General features: G+C 38.8%; 1 protein-coding gene across 2 annotated transcripts in view; it reads left to right on the top strand.

Annotated features, from left to right (window-relative positions):
• The window catches only part of LRCH1 (leucine rich repeats and calponin homology domain containing 1), a 187499-nt gene that overhangs the window by 128772 nt on the left and 40030 nt on the right, over positions 1 to 18697 (top strand). For both annotated transcript variants that reach the window (XM_068526633.1, XM_068526634.1), the window contains exons 5-13: positions 23 to 159; positions 955 to 1082; positions 2287 to 2350; positions 5443 to 5545; positions 8002 to 8129; positions 12170 to 12237; positions 13981 to 14067; positions 18349 to 18438; positions 18540 to 18576. In XM_068526633.1, the coding sequence (XP_068382734.1) occupies positions 23 to 159; positions 955 to 1082; positions 2287 to 2350; positions 5443 to 5545; positions 8002 to 8129; positions 12170 to 12237; positions 13981 to 14067; positions 18349 to 18438; positions 18540 to 18576 (842 nt within the window). The remainder of the gene's footprint in view (positions 1 to 22; positions 160 to 954; positions 1083 to 2286; positions 2351 to 5442; positions 5546 to 8001; positions 8130 to 12169; positions 12238 to 13980; positions 14068 to 18348; positions 18439 to 18539; positions 18577 to 18697) is intronic.

The raw sequence follows: 18697 nt of genomic DNA, 5'->3' as shown, positions 1-18697 counted from the left end.
TTTTTTTTTTCTGTTCTTTTAGAACTAGTAGATCTTCCCTTGGTAAAGTTTGACTTTTCCTGCAATAAAGTGCTCGTGATTCCCATTTGTTTTAGAGAGATGAAGCAGCTGCAAGTATTACTGCTTGAGAATAACCCTTTGCAGTCTCCTCCAGCACAGGTGAGGGGTCTCACAGCAAAGCTGTTGCCGGGGGGATAGGCTATCAATAGCACCTAAGCAACTCTCAGCAGAACTGGTTTGTTGATATTTTGCAGAATTAATGTATGGATACGATCATAAACAGTCACAATCTCTTAAAACATGAAACCTCGGGTGAATCTGACTACAGTATGTTGTCTTCTGTGACATCAAACCTGTTTACCACCATTTGCCTCACTGTTCTGGTCACCGCAATCCCAGAATTATGATGTTTGATTATTTCACTTATTCAGTTATTATGTTTATCATTTTGTACGTGCATTTGAAATTTTTTCATGGAGTGTATGGATTACAAAAGGAGTAATAGATTCCTTACATTGAAGTCAGCTGGAAAATAGAGTTTAACCATTTTAAAATATGATTGTCAGTCATTTAGAGACAAGATTCAAGCTCAAATATTAAACTATGTGAGAACAGAATGAAGTATATATGCTTTCAGAATTGGAACGTTACCAGGTTAGTTATCTGACGTATATACGTTTTACACTATTTATACTTAAATGTATTTCTGTTAGAATTTTGTGGGTAAGTGCAAGAGAAACTAGAAATTTCTTGAACATGGTTTTCTATTGAAGTAGAATTTGGAGGAAATGATTGCCTAAAATCTTACCTGTCTTGGAGAGGTCAAATTTGGTGGTCATTGTTGACGTGTTACTTAAAGTGAAAATGCAAAAACTAAAATATACAGAGTGAGATGTCTAGTGTTTACATTTTGTTTTGCCATTAAAAATATATTTATTACTAATTTCTCCATAGATTTGCACCAAGGGCAAAGTGCACATATTTAAGTATCTGAGCATCCAAGCATGCCAGATTAAGACAACCGACTCCCTTTATCTCCACACCATGGAGAGGCCACATTTACACCAGCACGTGGAAGACAGGTGAGTGTGACCCCCTTGGCTAGAAGCCCCCGTTTAGAGTTTGCTTAGGCCAAGGTGCTCCAGGTAACTAACTCCAAAAATCCTTTTGTTTCACTCAGCTAATGCAGATTTATACATCAGAGTCTCGAACACTTTTGGAACAAAAAAGGGAAAATGGATGCTGTTGATAACATTTTGGCATCTTTCAGGTTTCATCTACCCTCTCCTAATCAAGAATCAGTCCTTCCTGAGTGCAACATATGTGTGTGTGCACATATTATAAATAAGATCTGTAATATAAATATATGTATTTTTTACCTATCAGTTAAAATAACCACATCAAACTGAGACATGGCTTTTGTTGTTTTTTAAAAAAAATTTTGGGGGTTATAGTTGATTTACAATGTTGTGTTAGAGACATGGTTTTTTAAGTTAATTTTTAATGTGCTTCCAGAACATTGTTAAGAAAAAATGCAGACTTTATTTTTTTAATTGTCTTTTAAAAATGCACTGTTCATAGTTTTTGCCATTTCCTGTTCAGAATGGAAGCTTTAGAATCGTTTAACATGTCCTTGGCCATTTTGTGGTGTAAACTGGGCCTTGAATTTTCAGAGAACAAAATTATCGCACTGAACACTCTTGTAGAAATGCAGGTTGTTTTTGAAATGTCTTCATTGCAGAAATCTTTCTTGAACTTTTTACTAAAAAAAGTAAATATACTGTAGTGACTTAAAATCTCAGCCTACCCTAATGGTACCTTTATATAATGCTTAAAATATGTATTCATTATTTTATTGTTTTAAACATACTATCAAATTTATTTAGTCACTGAATAAAAGTTTACAGAATTATTGGGAGTTAGGAAATTTCATAACATAAGAGGTAAAAGCAATTGGTAGTTTTTGCTTTTTCATATGCTAGAATCAATAAAATAAGAAAATTATTAACTGTTTCAAAGAACTGGCCACTCAGGTAGAGTATAAATCCATGAAACTCTGAACACAAAGAATTTATCTTGTACCATATTTAGACGGTACAAGTATCTGATTTTCATTAGGCCCTTGTCTTAACAACCTTCAATACTGGGCGGATTTGTTGTCTTTTGGTAATAATAAAACTTTGTTTAGTAAAGTCATTATTTGAATATAAGTTGATGTCTCTTGTTGTGAACTTTGTGATTTTAATTTTTTCTAAATGAATTCAATATCGATGGCATCTAACCCAGCAAGAAGGATTCTGACTCGGGCGTTGGGAGTGATAATGGAGACAAGCGATTATCTGCCACAGAGGTAAATTCGTGATCAGATTTTTTTCCTTTGTGCTTCTAGATATATCTACCTGCATTCGCTGTACTCCTTTCAGATAAAAGGCAGTTGCCTGAGAACATGTGATAATGTTTGTGAAAGTTATTTGAAATCCTCTGTTATGTAAATATTAAATGTTGTTAGCTTTTTCTGAATCTTTAATATTTTGTAAATGTCTCAAGAATAGAGTCCCTATCTCCTTCCCCTCCTACCACACCCCTCACATTATCTGGAATATTCTTGCATGCTTAATAAATATTATGAAATGACTAAGTGGTGTGCAAGTACCCGGAAGGCATTTTTATAAATATGTTTGTTTTTAAATGACAGAGTAACTTAGGAAAAAGTTGTTATATGCCTGCATAAATGTTAAGGAATCAAATGTACATTGCATTTTTTTTAAACATCTTTATTGGACTATAATTGCTTTACAATGGTGTGTTAGTTTCTGCTGTATCACAAAGTGAATCAGCTATACATATACATATATCCCCATATCCCCTCCCTCTTCCATCTCCCTCCCACCCTCCCTATCCCACCCCTCTAGGTGGTCACAAAGCACCGAGCTGATCTCCCTGTGCTATGCGGCTGCTTCCCACTGTAATTGTACATTGCATTTTACCCACAGGAAATGCATTTTTGGGTAGCCATAATTTTTATATCAATATTTGTTTTCCTGAAATTCTTAGATTGTGTTGTTTTCAGATAATTGGATAACAGTTTGGTTATTTGTGAGCTAAGAGGCCTCCCACACTGGAGCTTTGTAAAGTGGTTATATATAGCTCAGTTAGAACATTTGTTATCTTATTTATAGTCTATTAGGTTCCCCCAAATCTTTCACTAATAAACCATTAAATGGGGTTTCTTGACCAGCAGAGCTAGGAGGGATAGCTGGAGTAGGGTATGTATATATTATCAGGCCTCCCTTTTTTGAGGGAACTTATTGAGTTTTTGTGGTTATTGAGTTTTGAAACATTGTAATACTCTTTGAAGATGTACTTAGTAGGTCAATTACCCTGTCTTAAGAAATCCACATTCTTACTGTATGTAAGTCCAGGAAAATTGCCTTTTCCCCGTTCTCTTAAGGCCTTTGAGGTTTAATATGTAGCTAAGATATTCGAATTTATTTTCCACAAAATACTTCATAAAGCACTAGGATACCTTAAAATCTTTCTAATACAGAATATTTCAAAAGGAAGAAGAGTAGTAGGCAGAAAAAGAAGGCCAGTATCAATAAAATAAAATTACCCTCATGAACCTACATGAATAGTTTACTATGATTCCCTGGGGGAGAAAATACTCAACACATTGCTTTATAAGTTGTATTTAATTCTACTCCCTTAACTTTATTAAAACTCATAAGTCCCCTGAAATAGCCCTTTGTTTCAGAAATTACTCACCCGAGCTTATTTTCTGTTAAATTAAAACAGACTCTGCTTTATCCTTTATCTGTCTTCGAAGGATAATTAAGTTCATTAATAAAACATTACACAAAGAACTTCATTATCCTTTTGTTCTCACTTAGTATAAGTAGGATGCTAATATTCTAAAAGGAGGCCAAGGGTTTATTTTCTTCCTTTTAACTAGATGCATATCTTGGAATTTTGCTAATAAGTTTTTAAGATGGGAGGAGGGTGGAAGGAAGGACGACAGAAAGGATTATGTTCAACAGAATGAAGTGTATACATTTTCCCTTTGGCTTTTTTTTTTTGTCTTGCATTGTGGCCTCCTTACCTGAGAACACCTCCTAGAAATGTTTTTTTTTTTTTTTACAAGGATAAGGGTTCTGGATTATTCTATGTAGCTTTCTATTTTCACTTTATTTGGCAAATATTTTATTATCTGTGGTCAGTCAGTCTTGCTTCCTACTTACATCTCATTGTGGGGTTCAGAAATCACACCTCATTCCTTTCTTTGGCTGTTGCCATTGGTTGATTTAGCATTTGTCACTCTGATTGATTTAGCATTTGTCACTCAGATAAACAAGCAAAAAAATGTGAGGCTCAGTGAATAGCTGTGTAATGAATGAAATGTACATTTGTTTTCTGCCAGTTTCTGAACAATCTGTGCACGTGTCCAAAAGTAAACGAACACTGTACTGTGAAAAATTATAGCCTCAGGAGTTTAGAAGCAAGCCACAGAAACGTGCGCTATGGAGGTTCCTGATCCCTGTGATTCGAAAAGCTTTTCATGAAATAGCGACGCTAAAACGGAGACACAGGAAAATAAATGAGGCTTCATATTTCATTTGTGACAGAATCATAGATTATCTGAATAAACTTCATCAGTTAGTGTGGGAAACAAGACCCCCAGGGAGAACTAACTCTGATTACTAAATCGAAGCATTATTCTGAAAACTGCACAGAACCCCTGTTCCTTTTAAGTACTATATATTATATATTTAAAGTAGCTTCTTATATATTTAAAGCAGCTTCCTCAGCCTAGACAGGGAAATAAACTGAAGCTTGATGTTGCGTGTAAGATGCACTGTAAATAAATGAGATGTTGTCCCAGAGGCTGACTGCCTGCTTCCTGTGACTGGCCACATGAAACCTTAATATAGTTTTGGTAAATTTGTGTTGTCAGATCTCAGAGCACCATTACTATTGAAGCGATCGATTAGACTTAGGGCTGGTATGGTAGTGTATTTCCAGTTATTTCTTTGTTCTCTCAGGCCTTAGGTTCGAAAATATCATCAGGTACCTGAAAAAATTTCAGCTCAAAACATATGTACAGAGAAGTACGTGAGTGTTAGCTTGATGAATTTTGACAAAGTGAACACACTCATAACCAGCTCCCAGTTAGAGAAACAGAGCTTTACCAGCCACCCAGAAAGCCCCCATCATGCGCCCACCCCCCTAACCTAAGAGCAGCCGCTATCCTGACTTCAAACACCATGGATTAGTTTTGCCCATTTTTGAACTTATATAAGTGGCATTGTCCTTTGGTGTCTTTTACTCAATATTATGTTTGTGAGAATCACAGTATGTTTTTTTTTTTTTAATCACATAGCATTCTCTTAATCTATATTGATAAGACTTCTCCCTTGAATGAGGCAGTGTCCTGTTTCTTTTCAGCCTTCTGATGAAGACACCGTTAGCCTCAATGTGCCAATGTCAAATATCATGGAAGAAGAACAGATCAAGGAGGACACCTGCCATCGCCTTAGTCCAGTTAAAGGTCTGAGAATGAAGGATGGGGAGAAAGAGCTTGTTTTTAAGTTTCAAATGCTATGTTTAAAATATGCAGAAACATGGCAACAGTAATAGTTAATGTTTATTGAGCATTTCACATGCCCCAGGCACTGTGCTAATCTGTGAAGGTCATCTCATTTAAAATTCAAAACTCTGAGATGGATACTCTAATCATCTCCATTCTATAGGTGAGCCTCAGTTTAAGTAACATGCCAGTGGTCACGTAGCTAGTAATAGTAGAACTATTCTCATTCTGAAGATTTATTTAAGACTCTTTAAATCCATTATTGGAAAAAAAATATTGATGTGTAGATACACTATTTAGGACAACTCTAGCTATTGTAACACATAAAATGCCCAAATTTCATTGACTTAACACAATCCAAAGTCAGTCCAAAGGGGAGTTAGTGATTCCCAGGCAACTCTCCTCCACTCAGTGCTTCAAGAACCCAAGTTCCTTTTATCTGGTGACTCTACCATCTTTAATTTATGTTAATATATATTTCCAAGTCCATCTGTTTCAAGCTAAAGGGGAAAGAGCATGGAGGTTCACTCCAGGAATGGGAACAAAAGGTCCAGCTCCCAGTTAGAGAAACAGAACTTTACCAGCCACGCAGAAAGCGTGGGCTGGGCCTTTCACAGGCCCAGGGGTCACATCTAACTACATGCAAGGGTGGGAAATGTAGTTGGGATGCGTGCCCAGGAATCTACTTGACTTTCAACAAGTCAGTTGACCTTAATTCTCTCACCTGTAAATGAGATGATTAGATGAGGTGATTTGTAATGTTTTGTGTAGCTCTTAAAAGTCTGTGATTCTTTGATAATCACCAGATGACCACTAAACACTCTATGTCTTGCCTACTTTAAAATCCTAGTAATACACTTCATATCTTGGTGAGTAGCCCTCATTCGATTACATTATGACAGTAATTTGACTGCTTCTGTTTATTCAGTGACTTTTAGGTAAATTATAAAATGTAATGTTTACATTTGTGGCAGAGGCTGTTTGATGACGTGTGGATAGTATAGAACTAGATTAATATGCAGATTATCTCCCTAATAGTTTGACTTGCTCTCCCTAGTGACGGGAGAACTGTTTAAACCAACTCACACTCTAGTGTTCGCTTTCACTTATGCTCAGGTTTTTAAGGTTACCATTTGTTTATCTGAGATGATGACTGGAACCATACATTGTCCCCAAATATAACTGTATACGTTATGCAAAAATATGACTGCCACTTTATTAATTTAGATAAGCTTTGTAACAATATATGCAGTGTAAGAGGTAGTGTTTTAGGCAAATTTTTTAAAATAAAAGAATTATATCATTTGTCACCAGTTTTCCTCCCCTCTGTTCTAGAAGTGCGTAGTTTTTGCTGGCTAGGAGTCCTTGAAGGTGGTGTGGTCCTACCTGTTTCTTTCCCAGTGTCCAGATCAGAGAGAAGAGATCTGCTTTTCCTCCTTTCACCTCTCCTGCACCATCTAGAACACAGACCTTTTGGATGCGCTCTGACTGTGCTTTCCCCTCCATGTGGTCCTCATCATAGTCACTTCTTTTGTTGTTATGATTTGGGGTCCTTATTTTAGTCCTTTCCCACACTCTTTCTTGCAGTTGTTCACTAATTTTTTTTTTTTAAATAAATTTATTTATTTATTTATTTTTGGCTGCATCGGGTCTTTGTTGCTGCACGCGGGCTTTCTCTAGTTGAGGCGAGCGGGGGCTGCTCTTCGTTGCGGTGCACAGGCTTCTTATTGCAGTGGCTTCTCTTGTTGTGGAGCACGGCTCTAGGCACGCAGGCTTCAGTAGTTGTGGCACGCGGGCTCAGTAGTTGTGGCTCACGGGCTCTAGAGCACAGGCTCAGTAGTTGTGGCGCATGGGCTTAGTTGCTCCGCGGTATGTGGGATCTTCCCGGACCAGGGCTTGAACCCGTGTCCCCTGCACTGGAAGGCAGATTCTTAACCACTGCACCACCAGGGAAGTCCCATTCACTAATTTTTTAAATCCCCAAAATGTTTAGTATTATACCTGCCATTTTAGTAGTTGTTCAGTAACTACTGAATTTTGACTTTGAAATACTTACTTGTCACACGTTGCTGAGAGCACAAAAAGCCCTCTTTTATACTTTCTATTCTCTGTTCCTTAAAAGAAATTAGAGGAAGTTTCATTTCTTTCATAAGGAACTAAGCCATATAGGGGCCTTGACTTTTAAGTTCATTTGATTTGGGGTTTTCCATTTCTTTTACTTTTCTTCCTCTTCTTTCTCCTTTTTTCACCTTTTCCTCACATCCTTTTGGAAAGAGAAAACTTGGGTCATTCATATACCTCCAGAAGAGGTCAGGGAGAAGATTGAAAAACTAGGTGATGTATTTTAGAGTCATCTATGTTTTGCTCATCTGCTTATGAAATCATGCTTTCTATCTTTCTCTGTGTTTTCCTAATAGGGGAATTTCATCAGGAATTTCAACCAGCGCCTTCCCTTGCGAGTGACAATGAGAACTCAGGAGAAGAAAGAGACCAATTTTCCCACGGAACAGACGTTCTCCATTCGGGATTTATAAACTATATTAAGGCAAGTGAAGGATAATAATTTTTTAACTTATTTACTTCTGCTTGGCACCTTAGAATTTATGTTCAAGGTTACCAATCCATCACCTTAAATGTCAGCTTGCTACCACCTTCCTTGGGCCTTTATAACATCTTCTCAAAAGAAGAAAAATGGAGACTTTTAAAATCTGGAAATGAATGTCTTCCCGTTTTAGAAGGGTCACTCTGAGGACATGTTCATAAACAGGTATAGTGGCGCTGAGGTGTTGAAATCTTAGATGAAGTCACTAAATTGTCAGGCGCAAACCTTCGTCACAGGAGCAGCAAAAACGAGAGAAAAACTAGCCCTTTATAAACCTGGTAGTTAAGGTTCCACTTTGTGACACAATTAGGTGCCTTGGTATGTTTCTGCCGGTCCTTTTGGTTCAGGTCGTGGCACCCAAGGATCACGAAGATAATCCTTTCGGTAAAATTCAGGTTCCTTGTGGCTTGTGAGAGACGATGGTCTCTGAGTTACTGTGTTGAAGTCGGGCCCGGGGGCTCTAGGTGCTGGTTCTTATTTCCTGAGGATGGTGTTAGGATGGCTGGGCTCTGTCTCAACTAACGTCTCTGGGCATCACCTTCAAGGGAACTGGGAGGAAAACAGCTGAATCGTACACTGTAGGAGACTCTGGTGTACTCAAGACAAAAATAATGAACCTCTCATACGACATACATTTGTAGAAAACCTAATTCTTTATTCTGTATATTTAATCCATCATAAATCCATCAGTTCTTGTTTCAAAATATCTCACACCCACTGCCTCCTTTCTGTCCTCCGCCTCTACTGACATGACTTCAGTGGAGGCTTATCATTGCTTATTCTTATGACAGCAGGAGTCCCTCTGACCCCAGCTGAGCATCCAGCGTCCCGCCCCTGCTGCTGCCAGACATTTTCCTAAAGTAAAAACTTCATCCTGTGGGGCTTCCCTGGTGGCGCAGTGGTTGAGAACCTGCCTGCCAGTGCAGGGGACACGGGTTCGAGCCCTGGTCTGGGAAGATCCCACATGCCGCGGAGCAGTTGGGCCCGTGAGCCACAATTACTGAGCCTGCGCATCTGGAGCCTGTGCTTCGCAACAAGAAAGGCCGCGGTAGTAAGAGGCACGCGCACCGCGATGAAGAGTGGCCCCCGCTTGCCACAACTGGAGAAAGCCCTCGCACAGAAACGAAGACCCAACAACTGCCAAAAATAAATTAATTAATTAATTAATTAAAAACAAAAAAAACCAAAAAAAACACTTCATCCTGTGACTCTCCAGCCAGTGGTTTTCACAAGGCTCTCCCAGATTTGATGCCTGTCTATCAGCTGTGAGACAAGTCCGTCAGCAAAACATGGAAAACTGGGCTTTTGTCTTTCTTTTATAAAGAGTTTATCTTAAGCTCAGGGCCTAAAGTAAAGATGGAAGCCTTGAAGGAAAGCAATTAAAGTGATTAGTAAAATAAAACATGTTGTTTCAAAAAAGCAGATTCTTCTAGATTTAGAGATTTCAGGATGCACAGGGCTCCATGGGAATGGCTGCTGTACAGCATGGGTCCTGTGGGTCGAATCTAGGGGAGGAAACGGGGTGTAGAAATCGACAGCAAATGTTTCCTGAGTTCCTACAAGAGGCTTCCATTGGCGAGTGGAGAAGAATGCTAATCATAAAATAAAACATAAATCTACAATTAAAAGTTGTACGCTGCAATTCAGGCCCATTTTACCCTTGACTTGCATCACTTTTAAAGTCTGTGAGAATGTGTTTGACTGCCAACCAGTGTGCTGAACTACTCAGTCCTCGACGATCAAGAGTTCTGTGTTTTATCTAATCCTGTTTTCTGTCCGCTGAGTAAGCATCTTGTGCTTTTGTAACTACGGTTGATCCTTATTCACAGCAGTTCTATTTGATAGCGTTTCCTCAAACACTGAAATATCCAATCCTGAACTGTTGCCCCCACGGGAAATACAGGGTTAGGTTCCTACGAGCCTCTGGTCACACATTTTTGTCAACTGGTCAATACATAACCTGGTTTTATATGTATTTCTGTCTGAAGACACCCTATTTAATATGTACTGTTAGTGCATTAACACTGAACTTGAGGCCAGCAGCCCCGTTAACTCATGCGGGAAGGAAGCTTACCTAACGCAGGTGTTTTCTCTGTAAGGTACAGTACATATCATAGCCTTCTTGTGCTTGGGATAAGACAGCACTTCAGTACTATGCTAGGGGGCATTTTAAACAGCAAAATCACCAACCAAAGGCACAGAAGTGTGAAAATGGGATACTAAATAGGCTCTGAAAAGGACACTTCTTTACAGTCTGAGAGCTGAAACAAGAAAGCAGGTCGCTCGCTACCTTGTTCAGCCTCAACTGGGAATTGCATTTTGGGGTTGGGAACTCCAATTTTTCGCCAAGCTCTGCGTGTGTCTGCAAAAGCACCACGAGTATTGGTTTTGGGGTGACAAATAGATTTTAGTAAGGAGGCAAATTCATAAATACGGAATCCATGAATAATGTGTATCAACTGTGTCACCATCTAACCTAGCAAAAGAAACCCGGTATACCTCTGTTTTGCATACTGAAAAAAAGTATATTTTCTACTATTGGCTACTTTTTATTATGAAACTGAAAGTTAGAAGGAAATACCCATGGCTCCTATAGTTGAAACCCAACAGGAAGAGATAAGAACATGTTTTCTTGGTTGTTTCTTGTAGTATATTTTCACCCATGAATTTCACTAGCATTTGGGTAGAGGCACAGTAATTTATATATTGACTTTATTATGCACTGAAAGTATAATCTATATAGAAAAAGTCTGAGTGTTTTTCAAGCCAGAAGTTGACATCATGCAGCTAGATACCTCCTCAGAAAAAGACTTATTTTCTGTGACACATCTGGAGAATTGGCTGGGCCTGAGTTAGTTAATGAAGTGTCAGAACTTTGACACAGAAAAGAGTCCTTTTGTCTGTTGTTCCTTCCTTGCTAGGGGAATGTTTGCCCATTCAGGGATGGCTTCCGTTTTAGCTGTCAGCTGAGTTAAAGCAGCACTTCTCTGTGTCAGAGATCAAAATGGAAAGACTCGCATGGAAGTTCCAACAGTGGGACATGCCTTTCTAAATACTCCCACCACAGTGCTTCTTTGGGATATTAAGAGGGGGGTGCATTTCAGTGAAATCTGCACGTTGTACATGTGAAAACCATTAGATGCAATTTGAGGCATTTTTCTGTCGTTAAGAGACTTTTTTGTTAACAGTGTGCGTGTGCACGGGTGCGCGTGCGCGCGCACACACACACACACACACACACACACACTGCGCCTCTCACCAACATCAGAATGCACATTCTCATGTGACTGACAAGCCCGACTGAGGAACCTGTCAACATCAGGAGGTGCTAAGAGGGCAATAATGAATGGAGTTAAGCTTTGCATTTCTGACTCTTTTCTAAGTTAACAGGTATTGTAGTCCTCGGCCAGGTTTTCTTTTCTTCTTTTTAAAAATTTTATTTTATTTTTAATTGTGGCAAAATACATACAACATAAAACTTACCATCTTAGCCATTTTTTAAGTATACAGTTCAATGGTAAGTACGTTCACATTGTTGTGTAACCATCACCACTATCCATCTCCAAAACTCTTTCATCTTGTAAAACTGACACTCTTTCCCCATTAAACCATAGCTTCCCAATCCCCTCCCCCCTCTCCTCTGGCAACTACCATTCTTCTTTCTGTCTTTATGAATTTGACTATTCTAGGAACCTCATGTAAGTGGAACCATACAGTATTTTTCTTCTTGTGACTCACTTATTTCACTTAGCATAATGTCCTCAGGGTTCATCTATGTTGTAACATGTGTTAGAATTTCCGTCCTTTTTAAGGCTGAATGATATTCCGTTGTATGGAAAGACCACATTTTCTCCATTCATCCATTCATGGACACTTGGGTTGTTTCCACCTTTTGGCTGTTGTGACTATGGATGAGGGCAGGTTTAGACTGTTGACTGTTAACAGCCAGTGGCTCTCAGAAGACCCATGTGTTCCGTCCACAGGAAAGGACTGAGGCCTGTGAAGAACTGTTACGGATAGAAGAGGACGCGCACTGGCCATCCGAGGGGATGTGAGTACCGAAGGCTGGTGATGAGTCACCATCCTGTGAAGTTCATGTTTCAAGCAGAATGGCAGCCTTGTCCTGATAGAACTTTGGTCCACTTTTCTTTGAGCAAGCTGATACCTTACTCAACGATATTGATCAGAAGTTGCAAGTTTTCCTCTGTCTCATGCTTACTGTCATAGTATTGGAGCCATACTGTTTGGAGCCATACTGTGCCAGGTCATACCTGTTCCTTGGCCTTGAGTTTTATCTGATTTGAGGCTGTGGGTAGAATGTGATTCAGGAAATCAGATAGAATTTCTAGACTAGAGATTCTAGCTTACTTTCCTTTCTCTGAACAAACCGACAACTGGACCTAAAGTGATACGTGGTCCTGTTCCCACTTCTTTCCCCAGAGTCTTCAAGTTCAAGATCTGAGAAGACCATAGACCTCAATGTCTTGGTCTTAAGTCTAATAGTTGTAATAGCTAACAATTATTAAATACCACGTGCCAGGCACTGTCCTAAATACTTCACAGGTAGTAACTCATTTCCTCTTTACAACAATCCTGTAAGTCCTATTGTTATCCCTCACTTCACCGATGACAAAACTGAAGCACAGGGAGATTGATTATCTTGCCCCAGGGTTACAGAGGGCTGGGATCTCGTACCAGATGGACATTGCTTCTACTCTGTTGCATATAAAGATTTACACAGGAGGGCATGAGTGATCCATCTAGAAGACACTAAACCACTTTACTGGTTTACCACTCAGGGGGATTGAGTTTGGACCATATGGCAGAGGGTAGGTTTTTGGTTCCCAGGATTTTGTTTTCCATGATCTGGCATGTAGGCCTGGACCGTCCATCAAACCTCATGAGGGTTTTCCCCTTAGTGAGAATTTACTCCATTGTTAAGAAGTTTCTCCACTTACAGAAAGACATTGGCTTGTATTCTGTAGTGGAAAGCAGTAACCGTGATCAAATCTCTCGTGCCCTTTAAAAATATTGCAGAGTTCCTTTCAAACCACTGTCCAGTATAACCAGCTATTTGTTGGATATATTTCTGTGATGCCGAGGAGGACTAGCTTGCTCATAGAATTATAGGGAAAAGGATTTTATAGGGAAAGAGTTTTTAAACTGTGTAAAGCTTTGGAAACCCCATTCTCAAGCTTATATCTGTTGTTCGCAACCCTGCCTGTAAATCAGTATCATCTGTAGAGCTTAAGAAAATGTCCAAGCCCCAGACAGATCTACTTAGCAGTATCAGAGCTGGCATATTTTCTTAAGCACCATAGGTGATTTTGCTGCTGAAAGAGCCTGAACTGGGAACCAGAATCCCACACTGAAGTTCCATATTATATGAAAGCAATAAAACTGAGCCAGGCTGGTTGAACTGGAATTGGAAGTAGTGCAGACCCGCCGTAGCTGAGCACCCCTGTGGATCCCCGTAAGGCTCAGGAAAGTACAGTGTGAGAACCACCCAGCCGGTCCATTGCCCTGATTTTACAGATGAGCGGTGCCCACGGGCATTGAGACTTTGTGTGAGCTGCTTTACAGCCTAGCTGGCTCCCCGCACCCAGCAACTCTTTCTGCTACACTCTGGCAGCCCACCCCACAGGGTACTGACACATCTTCACTAAAATGTTGAGTTTGTCAAAAATCATTTTTACAGTGTCAGATGGATTTTTATAAGTTTGTTCTTAAGAACCTAGGTGCTATTCATGTTCTAGTGATCATTTTCAGTCTAAAGCTTGGTTTCGTGTTGCAGAATAAGTTCATCCAAAGACCAGGACATGAATATAGCAATGATTGAACAGCTGAGAGAAGCAGTGGATTTGCTGCAAGATCCCAACAGGTAGGTGTGTCTTTCCTTGGCCCAGGTTTCAGGTGTCAGTAATGTACACTAATTTATTGAGTGCATTATCTCAGTTTTTAAGATATTTATACACACGGTATGGGCTTAACCACTAATCACTAACAAAGAAAAGTCATTTTAACTGCCTGTTTTCCCGAGATCCATAAGTAAAAGAGTCAAACTTCTGGAGGGACTGAGATCAATTCCCTGTTTTCCATCCCTTCATGAAATTCATTCACCCTTCATGGAATTCATAGGGCAATTTTTGTATAATTCTTAGACAACAGAAATACGGTAAAAGTGCGTGTTTTATATAGCTTGAAGTTTAAACCCCTGGAATGGAGAAATATAAGAGAGTGTCCAAAAAGGAAAGACTTGGTTTATCAAGTACTACCATATTTATTTCTGATGGTGCCAAATATATGTTAACTAAATCATATATTTTCTAAAGATTTGGGTGACAAGATAATTTTTTAATTGAATTAGTCATTATCAATAATAAGCACTTTATATGTAGGTATATTTTTTGGTTTCTTAGCCGAGGATAACGGAATTCCCACAGATAAAATATTTTTCAGTAAAGCAGTATACCTGGTATCAGGTAATAACTACCGTATTGATAGAGAAATAGATCCGAAGCTTATCCCTGGTAAACTGTTCAGGGATCCTAGGAATTTAAATATGAAGATAATGTGGTCTTGTATTGATAATATGGTGAGCGTGGAAATCACACCACATTCTGGGAATTTATGAACAGGGTGATGAGTGAGTCCCAGAGTGCCAGTGAGAGCGCACTACCACTGTTGTCTGGCTCTAAAAGAATAGTTTTAGCTCGGGTTGAGTATGGCTGGAAATCTTTAGCAATTGATTTGAAAAGCATTTCAATTCTGCAGACATTAGTTGAGTGCTTAGAGCATGGAGAGATCTACAGTGTGCGCCTTGGGGGATATAAAGATGAACAAGACACATCTCTTCCTTCTAGGAACTTAAACTCTAGTAATAGACTTTGCTTTGAGTAGTGATTTATAAGTGTAATTGATTTAAGTGCTTGAAATGAAGGGGAAGAGTGACAACTAGAGTGAATGCCTGACCCCAGATGGAGAAGGGAAGATGGCTTGGCTGACCTTCCTGAAGGTTGGAGTATTTTACCTGGGCCTTTAATAGCTGGCATTTTCAAGCAGAAAGCAAATTCTGGATTGAATTAAAAGCTTATGCAAAGGTACAGAGGTCAAAAAGAATGGAGCCAGCTTGGAAAATCTCAGGCAGCAAAGGTGATCTCCATGCCGGCTGTGCTTCAGTATCATTTGTAGAAGTTGCAGAACCCAGACACTCTGCCCGACACTACCTGTGGCGCTGGGGGTCTGGCCATTTTTATTCTTTAAAAGTTCTGCCGGTGCTTCTGATGTGCAGCCAGGACTGAGACTCACCAGAGAGACCTTTTGGAGGGATGCAGGCGTGACTTCGAATGATGTGTGGAGGAGCTGAGACTTTATTTTATATGTAGGGGGAGGTAATGATGGTTTAAAAATGTGATTATTCATGTTGTTAATTCTCCCTAATGTTTGGCTCAGGGCCTGGCTTATTAGTAAGCACCTAACCAAGGTGTGTTCCTTAAAGAGCTGAGTTTTACATCCTAAAAGAGAGAGAGAGAGAGAGAGAGAGAGAAATTATAAGGAATGGGGAAATGGCATGGCTGGAGAAGAACATACCTTAATCAACCAGATACTGGTTGCAAACCCAGCTCTAATACTAGTTCATCTGGGTAAGTTATATAACTTCTCTGTACCCCAGTTTTCTCATCTATAAGATGGGCTATAAGTACTTATCTTTTAGTGTTGTGAAGATTTGAAATAATAAATGAACTGCTGGTGGAAAGGTAAACAGGCAGAACCACTCCAGAAGGCATCCTTGTAGTTTGTAGCCATAGTCTAAAACTAGATATAAAACTTTTGAATTAATTCTAAAAAATATCCTAAGGGACAAAGAGATATGAACAGCAATTTTGAGGGGAGGGGTGTTTTTAATAGCAAATATTTGCAAAAAAGGAAATGATCTAACAATTTGGAGATAGTTAAATTTTGGTCATTAATAAGATGGAATATGTGACCCATAAAATGTTTTTTAAACTTTCCACTATATTTTAGATTGCTCATTATATAATGTTAACTTTAAAAAGTATAAAAAATGCGTAAAGTTTGATCCCAGTGATATAAATAGAATAAAAAATGCATAAAGTTTGATCCCAACGATATAAATAGAATTAGGTCCCAATTGTATAAGAAGCTTAGGAAAAATTAAAACTAGAAAGAAATATATTAAGATGGATTTTTTTTTCTGTGGGTATTTCTAAACTACTACTTTTCTTTATACTTTTAAATATTGTAGATACACAGTGGTAGGTACTGTGGTAGTTCTCTGGTGATTGTTTGAAGTGGATGGTGAGGGTGGGAGGGAACAGTCCAAGGTGTTTTAGACCTGACCCCTCATGTCTCCATCTGAGATGGGGAACCAAGAGGAACAGCAGGTTTTTAGGAGGAGGATGTTGGGGTCAGTTTAGCACCTGCTGAGCGGAATCCAAGGTGGCAATGTGACAACGTCCATTCAGCGGCTAGATGTTTAGGTCTGGGGCTTCGAGACTTAGGTTTAAAAGTTACTTTCATAAGGTGCTGCCATAACAGAAGTAGTATAAGGGGATGAGGTTCCCAAGGGCAAGCATATCAATGGGAAGGGAATGTGAGTCCAGGACAGAGCCTGGAAGACATGATGTGACAGAGAGAAGGCCCCACTTGGGCTCAAACTTTATATTGTTTTAATATTTCTACATTTTTGTATTACTTTTCCAATAAACTTTTCTTACAAATTCGAGATTTCTGTGTGAGCCCCAAAGTGGAAAAGAACAGCCTTGTTTGATGGAAATAGCAGCAGCCAGGAATGTGGGACTGGGACCAAGTGTAAGATCGGGGTGACCCGGAAGGTGTGGCTCCCCGCTCTGGACCTCAGTTGCATCATCTTTCCTGAGAAGTGGGATGAACTGAGGATCTGGAGATGCCTCTCCAGCTTGGAAAGGTCTGAGGCAGAGAGTCGCCGCCAAGGATGTCAAGCAAGTCAGCATGGTGGGCGTGGAAGAAAACAGCCTTGAGTAACCTTCCAAGGGATAGTTGATTTGCGTCTTTATGGATTGCTATTTTTAAATTATTTACGTTGTAAAACTTTATAGGGATTTGATTTCCTCCCTAAAATAATCCACTGGTTTGGCTGCTGCAGATCTTTGTTGTACATCCTGAAATAGATATTATAATACGACAGTCCTAACTTGATGATAACGTGTCTTTGTGCCAGTGTAATAGGGATAAAGAAAGAGTCCTGTTTTTGTCCTAATAAAGAGAGGGCATTTCAAGAGGTCACTTATTTCTAGCTGCTTTTGAATAATAGTAATAAAAAGTTTATGTACACATTAAGGTTTTCCTTTATCTCGTATTTCCTGGATCCAGATCTCTTTGTTTTAGTCAAGCCGCTGATTACAGGATTAAATTTTAGAGCTTTATCTTTCACACGACCTTAACATCAAAAAATTGAGGCGAATATTGCTATCCTGTTTCGCTTTTGTGTTGGTTTCTTCTCTTAAGGATTTCTGACTGTTGGTTTGATACCATTTTCAATGGGCATGTATAATATGAACTCGTCCCTACTTTTTAAAATAGCTTTATAACTTGTATATGACTTATAGAAATTCCTTATTTTATAGATCTTAAAAAAAAAGTTCAGCTCTTAAAATCACAGAAATTCAGAAACTGTAAGACAATTTCAGAAGTAAAAAATGCATATCAAATTGCTTATGAATTCTTATTTTTTAAATCGAGAGTATCAGGGTCTATCAAAGAGATCTTCCTGTTAAAACAAATGCCCTTGGTACATATACCATAATATAGTACATGTATAGTATAGTATAGAAGAACTTTACTTGCTTCTGTAAACTAAGAAATTTCTAGAATAAAATTTAGTGTGTGCTACCTATGAATATTATGCCCTTATCAGAAATTACTAGTATATTTCAAATAAGTTGGATTTTGATACCAAAGCAGATGGAAAATTATATTAAAACTACATTATATTGTATTTGGCACATGGTGGGAAAATACCATGTAGTTTGAAATTTCTACCATAAACCTTTCATTATTAAATCTTAACAATAGACATAACTTTTAAATATATGACTAAAAGCAGTAGAATTTATTAGAAGTTTAATAAATTTGGTAACACTCTTTTCCCCTTACTCTTTAGATTAAGCACAGATATTACAGAGCGAAGTGTTGTAAACTTTTACCCTGTGGACTCAGCAGAAGACTTAGAATTACAAGACTCTGCACTAAAGTATGTTGACCGTTTTATAACAATGTATTTTACCTTTTTACATTGAAATATTTTTGCTTTAAATTCCACTTTGTGTCATTTTTTTTCTCTAATTCCTACAGTGGTCAAATACAGTTGGAGACGTCTCCAGAATGTGAGGTAAGGCTGCTCTTGGATTCACCAGAGCTCTGGTGCAATACTCTGCCACGGAAGAGTGGCCACCATATTTTACCAAGATTTATCGTGGGGTGGAACATTCATTAGTGAGATCAATATTCAA

Source organism: Eschrichtius robustus, chromosome 18 (genome assembly GCF_028021215.1).
Source record: "Eschrichtius robustus isolate mEscRob2 chromosome 18, mEscRob2.pri, whole genome shotgun sequence".
In the NCBI taxonomy this organism is placed as follows: Eukaryota; Metazoa; Chordata; class Mammalia; order Artiodactyla; family Eschrichtiidae; genus Eschrichtius; species Eschrichtius robustus.
The sequence above is the reverse complement of the archived record's forward strand: the minus strand, read 5'-3'. Positions and strand labels throughout refer to the sequence as shown.